Here is a 13,321-nt window from a genome sequence, read left to right on the forward strand (position 1 = left end):
AACGGGCCAATAACAAATTTCAAATCTGTTTATTCGAAGATTTCAATCAATTTATTGGAATACACGAATAAAAAGTTTGCGATTGGTAATAGATTGGATTTATAGACAAACAAGATAGTTTTGGTGTAGATTTAAAAAGAGAAAATAAGATGAGTAGGGTTTCGGAATTTATGGAAGAATTAGGTACAAGACTGGCAGACGTGTAATTACAAATTTTATTTTATTTACCTACCTCTATTTACATTAGTTCCAACGTGATTATAGTTAATTCAAATTAAGATTTGTATGAACAATTAAAATAAAAGATAAACTTTATTTTCTTCACATTGGGATAAGAATTCCTCAGCTCAGTTAATACTAAGTAAAATTAATGTGAACCATTATTCAAGTTAATGATGATAAATCGAAAACCACCTTTTGGACGTTTACTTAAATTTACGTGTAAATCTTAACGGCAATTTATCATAACAAAGATCTGTTCGTAACTATCGCAGCACTGCCAAAAGCAAATTTACTACAATATAAGTATTAAAAAGCTGGCGAAAAATACTTTAATATGGGTCGCTACTTACTCTTTTTATATTTTTGATGAGAACATAATTGATTATATGTTTAATCATTATATATTTTATTTCAATTAAATTACATAATACTCGACAAGACTATAATTTTATAAGTTTAGGGGCATATTACCTTATATACAAAAAATAATTATTATAACTCAACGTTATGTAGAACTTAATGTTACACTCGACTTATTTTAACTAAATCAAGTATGGTGACAAAACAAACGTTATACTCGTAGTGTAAATGTAAACAGTTTCATTGTCAACAGAGTCTATTAATTAAATGGTCGACTTGAACCGACGAACAAGTGGGGGCGATGAAATGTAAACACATTTTAACGACAATATCACGAATAGCAGCAGCATAACATCTCTTAAAAATAATTCATAGCTTCACCTTTAAGAAAGTAAAACAAAGCTGTCTCATCTTACATCTGTATACAGGATGTATCTAAAGTGTATTTTAGGACCGAAGGATCAAAAGCTTTGTGGGAGTTAAAGTCCTCAATATTTATCCTTTAAGTTTGTGTTCAGCGATTTTAATTTTTATCGGATCTAAAGTTATTTTATTTTTTAATGAAAGTCACTATTATCAAGTGCACCTGGACTTGCGCCAAGATTGCTGTATTTTTACAAAAATGCTCAATATGTCATAATTATGTTTTGATCTACGTCGTTTTTTTTTTTGCAAACAATAAAATACAAGGTCTTAGTTTGGACTGCGCATTGATTAGTCGGTCACTGCGATTGATTAGTGAGTCAGTAAGTCACTCAGATCAGTCAGGCAATCAGTTTATGCTTTTATAAAACTATGCTATTATCTGAAAATATGATTTTAGTTAAATTTCTACTTTTGTATTTAAAATGTGTAATAAAATAAACACACTTTATATGAACAACAAAGATATTATTTCAAAACAAAAGTACTCCACTAGAGTTGAGCGTACTTACTTTAAGTTTAACAATGGTGCATAGTTTGCTTACGTAGCTATATCCAGCGTAACGCTTCTGGGTATTGTTCTATATTTTAGTAATATTAAAATTACAATTTTAACATTAGGGAGCTGTATTATGTAGAATGTACTTGTTTCAGTTAATTTTACCATGTCAACTTCTTTGTTCATATAATAAGTTGAAATTAAGTCTGTTACATTCTATGCCACACAAGTATGGTGTACGGACGAGTACTCAAGATAATTTACATTACTTACCGTGGGTTCCCGAGACCAAATTCTCTGTTTAAAATATATAGTTATCTCTATTTTGTCAAAGATAATGACAGTGATGACGATATGTTTTATGCAGAGATTTTAGTCTCGGATACCCACGAAAAATACGAGAAAACTGAATGAGGTTTGTCATTTTGTACGTTGTTACAACTATTTTTCTTTTCCTGACTTTTGTATTATATTCAACATAATAAATTAAAACATCTATTTGGTAAGCAAAAATATGAACTATTTTCATTATTTTTAATAATTAATTAAACTAAAAGTGGTTAGAACAAAAATAATTACTTTCTCGACTTTAAAGGAGATTGTAGGTAAGAAATAAAAATAAAAAATATAAAGTTAAAACGTTAATCCTTAAACACTGAGAAATTCTCAGAGATGTACTTCTTTGGATAAGCTATTATTTTTTTAGGTCAGTTACCTGCAAACAGAATTAATTTTGTGTTTATCTAGGATACTTCAAAGCTTTTGTATAAGATACTGAAAATTATTTTTATAATATTTTACACTCACAATTTTACTTTACTTATTTATTATATATTTATAATACAGTGTTACCTTGGAAATACAACTACTTATCAACAATGTACCTGATTAAAACTGGATAAGTAACTAATTATGTCAAAAATACATTTTTTAATCAATATTTAGTAACGATACATTTAAAATTACAGAGTTTTGGCAATTACATAAAACATAAGGGTAATAATAGGAGTAGGGAGTAATAGATAATAGATGGGGCTAGATCCTAAAATCGAATATTACTTTTAAAATATCTGCCATCTATTGAAAGATCCACTAAACTCACCTTGAACTTACGCCTACTGGCGTAGAGGAACATTATTGAAAACATTGGTGCTCGTTTGGAATTTTCCTAGGTTAACGTGTGAACTTACAGATGGCACTGAAAATAACGAATAATGTACTTATTTTACTTAAATAGTAATGAGAAACCAACGCAAATTCTATGAATATTTTTATCTATTTATCATAAGAGTAGAGTAAATAAGTGTATTATTAATTTTTATGTACTACTGATAGATAAGGCTTAAAGAAATTTTAAGAGTGGTCAGGTGAAATTTTAAGGTTTTTAAATTTTTGTGTGTGCATTGTATCGATACCTAATTATTATTTATGAATTAATTAATCAATATTAATAATATATACTTATTATTATTAATTAATTAATTGTTGTAAATACGTGAATATGATAATGAAAGATAACTTTGCTACTTTCACAGACAATAGGATTTTTTGAGTTCGTATATTTGCAGCTTTACATCGAGTAGTAAAAACATGCAAGTTTGCATCTGACTTTATATTAAAATAGCAAGGAAGTTTTCAGATCATGTAAATGAATGAAACAACAATATTATTTAGTAATTAACTATTTATATATTTCCATAGTATCTCTTAAAGTTATAATCTATAATGTTCTAACGCTCCGCGCTTGCAATATTTGGTTTAGGTCGAGAAAAGACGAATTAACAGTTACTTTTTTTTCATTTAACTTAATCGTAATCAACAGTCGAAAAAACATTCAAAGATTACATTTAATATGGATAGTAAATGTAAAATTAGAAATAACTGTTTATTGTGTTCAGTTAATTAAATCAAGAATACTGTTTCTTCGTTACATTATATTAAATGTGAATAAAAAAACTATACTATCATAGTGGGGAATGTTAACTTTGGTATAAAATATTAATTACAAACAACAAAACATATCAAAATTCAAAGACACTCTAGAAACGACGCTTAAATTAAACATAAATTAGACAAAAAATACTGTTTAATTAAATTAGTCTAAGTCCAGTTAAAATATATTTACAATAACTGGAGAACTTAAGTAAAAGGAAACAGATTCTGTGCCTCTCCTACAAATAGGAAATAATTGCACTGTAATAATGGATATATAATATATAAATATACATAATATAATGTATACTGGGATAGTATTTATACAAATATATAATAGAAAATCTAATATTTAACAGACTATAAGATTGCGCCTATTAACATTTTACTAATGCACCATGTATAAGAAGGCTCTACAAGTCAAGGCTAAATTTCGTAGGTACCGTTAGTTGTTTTTTTTTTTTGGATTTTTAATAACTATAAAAACTATACATTGAAAAATTTCCTCTAATATTTTTGAAATAAAGATCTCTAACATCAAATCAGCTATGAATTTTTTTAAGATCTATTATTTCGATAATCAACGCGCCAAAAGTACAAACTATTTAGTACCAAGTATCTAAAGTACATAACATTTCTAAATATACATTTAAGATTTCTTCATTTATATTTATGCGCACAGAAATGATATCTAATTCGAGATTTTAATTATACGCAAAGTTTTTTAGATGGTGTAATTTAAATAGATAAATAATCAATACTCCATTGTTCTTGTTGCGAAATAAGGTTATTGTTAAAACTGTCTTCCACAGTTTATCACACCGTTTATTTCCACTACCGAACTATTTATTTTTTATAAACATATTGTCTTCCCTTTTATTATCTTTAAAGAAATAGAGACAACAATATGTACAACAATTACGGCGGTGGATTTTTACGGTAACTTGAACATAATAACTCTGAAATTCCAATACCAATTTAGGTACAACATAGAAGAGTGGAATCATATTCTCTCTAATCAAAGGTAAATAATATTTATATTATAATTATAGAATTTCAATCAGTCAAGCGAAGATTTAAGCTTTTTAATACAATTTTCGATTTAAATGCGAAATGATTTAAAAATACACACATAAATTGCACGTTCAAAGTCCACACATGTCCAATAATACACATCATTGAGATTATAGGAATGTATAGATTAGGCAAACTTTGCATTTAAATGAAAATATAATTTATACGTAATAATTACGTAAATTATTGCAAATGAAATATTGCACAATCATTCCCAGATATTAATTGAAAATAGGCTTTCTACGTTAATACACATTGAGGCTTTTTTAGTATTCTCTAACCGTACGTTCACACTGCCGAAACTTTAACATAGAACATTTTCGGTTTCTTTTCAAAAGAAAGACAACATGTTTCAAATGAATGTCTCGAACACGCGAATGCACGTTTTGATAAAAGGTGTATGCATTTGACTTGGCACGTCTGGAACGAGAGTACTCTGCAGTCCGGCGTGCCAACTCTCAGGATACTATGTAGATAGAATCAAAAATCATAGTAAATTGTTGTAACTGTAGTTCTAAGCGGTGGAGTCATGTGACGATGGGTTCGGTATGATGGTGCTCTGGTGCTCGCGGATTTTCCTCATTTCCTTGGACAAAGACATCAACTCGCTCTGCAGTTTGATCTCCCTCTCCCGAAGGCATTTTATCTCGTTTTGCCATGTCTGAAAAAAAGTTAATAGTACATATTATGTTATTTTTTATACATACAATATTTTCCTGCGTTTTCTCCATACACATTGAATTTTTTTAAATCTTTTGTTAAGAGAAAAGTGTTTCTACTATTCTGGAATTACGAGTTCTAGCGTAAAATCTAAACAAAAGCCTAATTTTTGAGCATAAGATATATTTCGAGAGTCCATAACTTTCATTTCAAAATATCAATTAAACTTAGAAAAAAATGTTAATCCATATTTTTTTCGGTAGCGAATAAACAAATACGTTAATACTTACAATATTTTGTTTTAACAGATCGAGTTTGTCGTTCTTGAGACGGCACACCTCCTGGCGCAGCGAGTCAATGTCAGCGCGCGCGCCCCCCTCGCCCCGCGCCGCGCCCGCACCGCCCCCGCACCCGCCCGCGCCCGCGCCCGCCTCCGCCGATGACATAGACTCCAGGCCGGTGTCGCTGTCCACGTATACTGGTGTACCTGAAACATTAATAAATTATTAAGAAAAATAATATAAACATCCTATGGCCGGTTGAAAATTTATTTCACACGTACGGTACCACGAAATAAGTGCGGACTATTTAAATTATATAGCCATTAATTACAAGGCGGAAATCTGTTTTCAAGTACAAGATTGTTTTGAATTAAAATGGTGAAACTACGAAATTAGGGGTTTATTTAAGCCCTTAGTATTCGCAATATTTATAACCGATTTGATCCATAACAGAAAAGGATCATTTCAAAAACATCCATAGCTTTACTAAACCTTTTTTATAATTATAGAGTAATATTAGTTTTCTTTGGTCATTGGATCATTTAGATAAATTTTTGTTTTGATTAAATAATGATTTAATAGTTAAATTAAATGTAGAATGATCATACTTATATGCATTATATATAAAATACATGAATGAAATTGCTATATTTTATGAACTACTTGATTACATACGAAATTTTATATTAATTAGACTTTTTAAATGATATGTGAACAATGACATGGAATAATTATAGCTGTATTCTTTAAGGACTAACCTGTTGCACCTTTACCACAACTCAGCCAGTCCTTGTCGTCTAATTGAAAGGAAAAAATATGTTTTTTAATTTATATACTAAATATACATATCATACTACGAAATTAAAAAGGAGAAATATAAATTATACAGGATGTAACCAAATGCATGTTTAATCTAAGAAGGTCTTTACGTTGTGATGTAATTATTACAACAAAATTCAACGGAAAGAAAAAAGGATGTATGTAAGTTATACGTTCGTGTTAAAGGGCTTGAAGGACATAATACATTAAAAGTACAGGTTATAATTTTATCATCCACGATTGTGTACATTTTTGTTAGCTATCAGTTTACTAAAAGAAAGATCCGTTTCCCACAAAGCGAGTTATAGCAGGACTCTGAGCGCAATTGTGATGTTTATGGATGCGTCAGAAGAAATTGTGTAAACAATGCTCAAACTAAATCATGTGCCTCGTCGTGATAATGAAAAATATGTCTTATAGATATTTAAATAAGATTGAGATTGGTTTGTGTCTCACCGAGCGGGTCGAGATCGACGGAGTTGAGACTGGAGTCGTCGCTGTGGTCGTGGTGCGGGCGGGGCGGCGCGGCGCGTGACGTCACGTCGGGGCTGGAGCCGCCCGACCCTCCCGCAGACCTCACTGACACCGCAGACGCAGACGACGACGCTACGGACGTCTTCGAACGACCGCTCTGAATACAAACAAAAAAGAAATACAGTACATCCAGCACCACAGATGCCTGACCCAAAAATATTTTAGGGGGAACGAGTGGGCGGCAAAGCGCCGCCCATTCAAACAAAAAAAAAAATACATGATTCATTAACGTCGGAAATACATATGAAAAAAAAAAATGCTAGCGACCTTAGCTCTTATGACCTAACAAGTCACATCACACTGTAATTGTTTTTTTAATTCCATTAGGTATGTAAGTTTAATACATTGGTTTAATTAGAGGGTCTAGCATGAATATTGTTTAGAACGTTTTTCGTCATCGAATAAAGTATTACAATTTATCGGGCGTAAAGTACAGTAATAAATCTCATACAAATGTTTGACATGTCGATGTCGTTACGAAGGCACTTGTTGCAAATATTCATGTTAGGCCCTCAGGTTCAGTTATAAGTAGAAACGATAGATCTGTTCATAAAACTAATAAATATATAATTCTTGTAAATACACACGTTTGGGGTAGGTGTATCGTGTATATTGATTTTCTTGTTAAGTGACCCCTTCGTGCTGTCCCCCGATGGGTCGCTTGGCGATCTGTAGATTAAACAAACAAACAAATGTTAAAATTTCTGACAACAACAAAAAAAAACATTCTGTCTAGTTTTTTTTAATAACTTCGTTTGACAAAGTATCATTAATAGATATACCTATATATTACGTGAAAATGTTTCTCATCACTCTAGGTCCCAGGTAAACTGACTTAATTCCAAAAGGCTAGAAATTAAAATTTGACATTATTGCTGTCTCAAATGTTTCCTAGCACATAGAATGTTAGTCAATAAATCGACAAAGGATTGTTACGCGAAAAAGAAACTTTTGATTATATTAAAATAGTAATGTTAATCAACAACCAATGCCTGAACTAACCTGCCTTTGTAAATTGCTTTCTTCACAGTCTCGATAAATCTGGCGCCCGGACCGTCCAGCTTCGGGGTACCAAACCCCTCCGGCTGCGGGGAGACCGCGACAGGTTCGCTTCTCACCCCCATACCAAGAAACTCTATCGTTTTACTCTTCAAGTCTTCAGCTAAGTTTTGTAGTAACGAAGCCCGCGTTCTCAGCTCCAGTTGTGCGAATTTGGCGGCTTTGTAGCAAGCGTTCTCCGCGTTGATAAGCTTGGTGAGGAGGAACTCTTTGAATTCACGCCCTTTGCGAAATACAGACGGCTGAGGGAGAGTCGGCCCGAAGAATGGGACATCCTCACGCGCGGTGACGGCCACTTTGTACCTGCAAAGAAAAAGAAAATTTACCAATTACTTTATTTTGTGATCTAATGAAAAAATTAAATTACTTTTATTTTAATAACTATTTCAAAGAAATAAAGTTGTGTAAATAAGCTAATACCCTTTATACTATGGTTCAACTGACGATTAGTGATATTACCAAACAGTATCCGAAGTAGACGACCTTAATGAATAAGACGTGAAAAGTATAAATTAAAAAAAGTAATTTTTTCTTGCAAAATTGCAATTCATATTTAAAAAAAGTTGAAAATATAATAAAATGCTTGTTTAATGAAAGTAAAACCATTGACGTCAATCAGTAAATCAACCTCGAGAGAAATTGATCTGGCAGATTGAATACCCGAATATTCGGCCAGTTAAAAAGCTGCCTAATTACAAAGTCGCAATTCGTTTGCATATAAATTACCAAGAGAATTTCCATTCTCTTTTCCGGGCAATTCTCCCGACACTAGATGCAAATGGCGCCCCCGTGCGCCCTCGTGAAGTAATACAAACTTTATGCAAAACAACTTGACAAGTGCACAACAGAGAGTAAGCGATGAAACTAAACATACAATTTATAAAGAAACTGTATTATAAAATTTAAATAGTATTAAGGGTATTTCGCAACTTAAGCTTAACTTTTTCCGCTTAATAGGTATACATTAACGCAATTTTTAATTATGTAACTACCTGGTCTCCCCGCCGTTCGACTCCAGAGGCGTGACCACGATGAACGCGTGGAGGAAGTGCGAGGCGATCATATCTGGAGTGAAAGGTGTCGCCTTTTCCTGAAAACATAAATATTAAACATTATGTAGTGTTTATTAATACATCGTAAATAGCATGGATCGGAATCACAAAATACTCGTAAGTAAGATCGCAGATATCACAGAGATCATCGATTAAAATTAAGAATAAAGTATTATGGCGAACTAAGAGTCAGCATTTGCAATGCATAACTTAAAAAGAATGGACATAAATCTCTAGATTTTTCATAACTTGTATAGTGAACTTGATTATTATTTTAATATTTTTATCATGTCAGAACACTACATACTTTTCATTTCAGACAAGTCAAGCTCCCTCATAATCACAATCCTTCACTGTTTACAGGAGCAACGATGTACACTTACCTGAAAGACGAGGGCAACAATGTCATTGCCGACGTGTCGCTTGCGCTGCAACTGCTGGGCGTCGCCCGCCGTGTGCGGCAGCAGCGGCGCCACGTGGAACATGATCTGCCGCTCCTCGTAACGCTCGTACACCGCCTCCGAGCCTGTATGCCCGTTCTGGATGTCCAACCCGCCGCGGTACCCTACCACAAGACCAGAACGCTAAGACTTCGAACTTCTCAAACAGTGTATGAAACGAACATAAAATCCAACACAAAACCAACGTAATTAGCGCTCAATACTTTAAAAGTCTAAGAGTGCTAATGTTAGTGAAAAAAAATGTTGTGCTATAAAAGTACTTTGACACAACAATCAATATGTTTAAAACAGAAATTTTGATCTCAGAAACCCACGGTCAGATGTCTTAATTTTATATACAGTGAACCTCATATAATTTATAGTTAAAGATAGATGTTCTTACCTTTATGATCCTTCAATTTAATCCGCTGTCCGAGCATTTCGAGGAATTCATCAAAGACCGGTGACGTCTCGTTGTTACCGAAGAGTTCTTCCTCTGTAGTCTGTCCGAACTTCTGGTAAAGGACGCCGAACTTGAAGTTGTTGACGAGCACGTGCTCGTCGTAGGTGGCAATGAGCGGGGACGCGCTCAGACACGTCACTGCCATGAAGTTGTCCACGTTCACTTGTTCGTTCAACATCTTTGCCATTCGCGCTGGTGATGGTATTATACCAGATCCTGAAATTGAAACATACTACATATAACAACTTTTTTATAATATAGACGCAACAAGCAAATATATTGTAGATGCGTTATTAACCTTTAATGCAGAGCTAAATAAAAAGGATAAATACCTTTTCTAAGTATAATATCGGTGAAGCCTAGAGTCCTCTAGCTTATTAGATGATAACAATGGAAAGGGTGCCGTGAAAAACATCACCTTGATTGCGGGGAAACAGATTTAAATAATGTAGTAATATGTACTAACTTGTTGTTACTGGTATGAGTCCGTGCATGGTTTCTGTGCGCAGCCGCAACAGTATCCGCGTGTGGTCCTGCCCCGCCATATGCTCGTTCTTCAGGGACATCACCACCGGGCTCTGATTCTCGTCGAACCCAACCAAGTTTATGTGTTCCTAGTAGCATGAAACAATAAGAAAAAATTATGACTAAGATTTAAATGGAGACGTTTTTATTTTATAGAATTATTAATAATTGTAGATTGTATGTGGTCCTCGTCAGTTTATTAAGTGTTAAAAAATTAAAAAAAGAAATCATCCACAATTTGATGCGTCATTTCACAACAGTTTCGTAGTTCAAAGTGAAATTAAAGTTACCTGGTCCATTCGGTCCAAATAAATAATATTATCTGGACTGATTTAAGATTGACTAATTTCGCAATCGGACATTGACCTGTAGATATACATTCAAGCACAAATCATAGCAAAATTTCATATTACAAAGGTTTTTCTCTCATCATACATATATAACGAACATACGTTGTAATAAATAGTAAATAAAGGTGGGTATTGGCAATCTTTTTGTGCAAACCATCATAATGCCGTCGGCAATTAGTCTGACAGGCGAGGCAACCATTCCAATTTCCGTCCATAAGGTATATTACACGTTCGTCCATTATTTACTAAAGGACTTATGTTTTAAATTGACAACAAAATGTAAACAGATAATAAATAATTTCATAAAAAAATTACTAATTGGAAAAAAGTGGAAAACTTTGATTTTGTTCTAATTGTGTCTTAATCCATATAAATTACAGTATGAACATTAAAAGTAAAAAGCACTAATATGAAATCATAATTAGTAACCTAAAAAATAACACTATAATCAACAATATTTCAAAACAGGAAAATCGTGCAATGACCGTTTTCATATGTAATTAAAATTTATCAACTTTTAAATAACGAGTTCAGGCTTCCCTTGTTTCTGTCAACAAGCATTAAGGAAAAACATGTTTATATATGTTGATGTCAATATTAGTTAATTATTGGACCATTAAGACCTACTTTAAGAACCTTTTAAAGATAAACAATACTAGTTTGTATTACATTTTGAAACCAATCAGGGGAACAAACAATCTCAATATGTAGCTAATTAATACATTTAGCATATTTTTAATTATATATACTAAAAGGATAACTGAAAATCCTCCATTTTTGAGGAAATAAAATGTATTTTAATAATTTGTTGTGAGTATTGTCTGTAATGTAAACATAAGACAAGAATTTAATTACATTTCCAGAAATTACAGATTTACAAAACGTTCAATTTTATCGATTTTATCATCGTCTTCAGTTGTTATTTACTTAAACGTCTGTAAAATAATACAAAGCGGGAATTTGCAGTATTTGACAAATGTTTGTTTCAATTACAATGTAGGTGGGTCGTTTATTGGCCATATCAGCTGACACCTCATCAACAAACCGGTGTATGATATCACCACTTACACTATTAGATCTGATTCACTCAGAGATTGCGTCGTTTGGTTAATTATTTGCTTTGAAGGATACAACTCAGCAAATCGTGTCATCTGTGGTTCTATTTCTTATAGTACTGATAACGTTATACACAGAGTGTAAACGACGTTAGAGAAGTTTTCACAGAATTAAAAAAAAAAAAAAAAAAATTGCATATGTATTTCAAAATGTAGCAGTATGTCGGTATTTTTTTTTTTACCAAAATTATTACGGTACATGAATGTAAAAGCATATGTAAATACATACAAGTTTTCAGAAATATTTAAGCCCCACAAAATTAACTCTGTACTCAACGTGTTAAAAATATATGAATTAACTCGACATTTGCGGAAAAGAATTTATGTGATCAATTAATGTGCATTCCAAGATACATTTTTCCAACATTCCAACATTAACCATATCTGGCATTAAAATAACTTGAAATACTCGATTAAGTTTATTTCCAGCACCCGTTATGTCTATAAAAAAACAAAGCTACCAACGAAGGAAATAGTAATTAGTTTTCGCTTTGTTTCATACATTGACCTCGGCCAACCCATTATTAAAGTACACGGTTGAAGGATAAGCTATTGTACTGGCGAATAAATATGTACTGTTGACAGATTAATAATTCGAAGAGTTATCCAATTTTCTATTTTAATAGTACTTTTTTAAAATAGTAGCGATAAAATTTTGATAACAACTCTTTCTACTAGTTATTGAAAATGCTGTACTTATGTGAAAAATTATATTTTGCTTTTTCAAACACCGACAAAAGTCATCATCGTGACCCTGGCTTTGTCTTAACGAAGAGTCGGCACAGTATGTTATTACACTTCTATGCATCTCTACCAAGCGTCATATTTAAATTCCCTCCCTTCTCACATTGTTAGCATAGTAGCACAAATCATTTCAAAACGTAAACTGGTTAAATTAGGTATTCTATTTTTATTAAGATGTGATAAAAGGTACAAAGGAAGAAAAAATCTTTGTCGAAAAATGTGTATTAGTATTGTAACTTTCACATCACTGCTCAAACATCAAAGATTGCCAGTCATCGTATTGAAAATCCCGAATTTATCGGCTGTCCTTTTTCATGGGCCACAAAGACGCAAATTGAAAGCTAAAGACGGTAATTGAAGGGGCGAGGGGTTAATGCCTCTTTTTCAAAGCTGTGATGGATCGTCTCAGTGATTGAGTCTCACATTTTATATTATAAAAATAGGGGATTCACAGACGATGAAAAATGGCAACCAACATAAAATGATACTTACAATTCTGATTTAAAAATTATCTTACATAACTTCCATAAAATATCTTACATTTTAAGAAATTTTAACAAATTGTAAATCAGTTTTAATAATATTGAAATTAACTTTTGTTTTACTTGTTATTAGTTGGTATTAATTTAATTATTTAACATGTAAAGTTCATCTAACATACCAATGTTTTCATTAATTATATTCAAAGTTTACGTAATTTAAAGCAAACAATCCCAAAATAATAACAACCAACTGCCTCATATTAACTCTTGAGGGTTAAATGGAAACG

General features: G+C 32.3%; 1 protein-coding gene across 7 annotated transcripts in view; it reads right to left on the reverse strand.

Moving 5' to 3' along the window:
• Positions 1-4,576: 4,576 nt before the first annotated feature.
• Positions 4,577-13,321, reverse strand: part of LOC106712169 (rap1 GTPase-activating protein 1) — a 209,200-nt gene continuing 200,455 nt past the window's right edge. For 3 of the 7 annotated variants that reach the window (XM_045681271.1, XM_045681272.1, XM_045681268.1), the window contains 10 exons: positions 10,285-10,432; positions 9,759-10,034; positions 9,299-9,480; positions 8,856-8,953; positions 7,807-8,166; positions 7,392-7,473; positions 6,727-6,901; positions 6,210-6,248; positions 5,461-5,657; positions 4,577-5,171 (listed from right to left, as the gene is read on the reverse strand). In XM_045681271.1, coding sequence (XP_045537227.1) covers positions 5,025-5,171; positions 5,461-5,657; positions 6,210-6,248; positions 6,727-6,901; positions 7,392-7,473; positions 7,807-8,166; positions 8,856-8,953; positions 9,299-9,480; positions 9,759-10,034; positions 10,285-10,432 — 1,704 coding nt within the window. In that variant the 3' untranslated portion in view covers positions 4,577-5,024. The remainder of the gene's footprint in view (positions 5,172-5,460; positions 5,658-6,209; positions 6,249-6,726; positions 6,902-7,391; positions 7,474-7,806; positions 8,167-8,855; positions 8,954-9,298; positions 9,481-9,758; positions 10,035-10,284; positions 10,433-13,321) is intronic. The other 4 variants (XM_045681269.1, XM_045681270.1, XM_045681274.1 and 1 more) reach the window with 2 other exon arrangements.

Source organism: Papilio machaon, chromosome 15 (assembly GCF_912999745.1).
Source record: "Papilio machaon chromosome 15, ilPapMach1.1, whole genome shotgun sequence".
Classification (NCBI taxonomy): Eukaryota; Metazoa; Arthropoda; class Insecta; order Lepidoptera; family Papilionidae; genus Papilio; species Papilio machaon.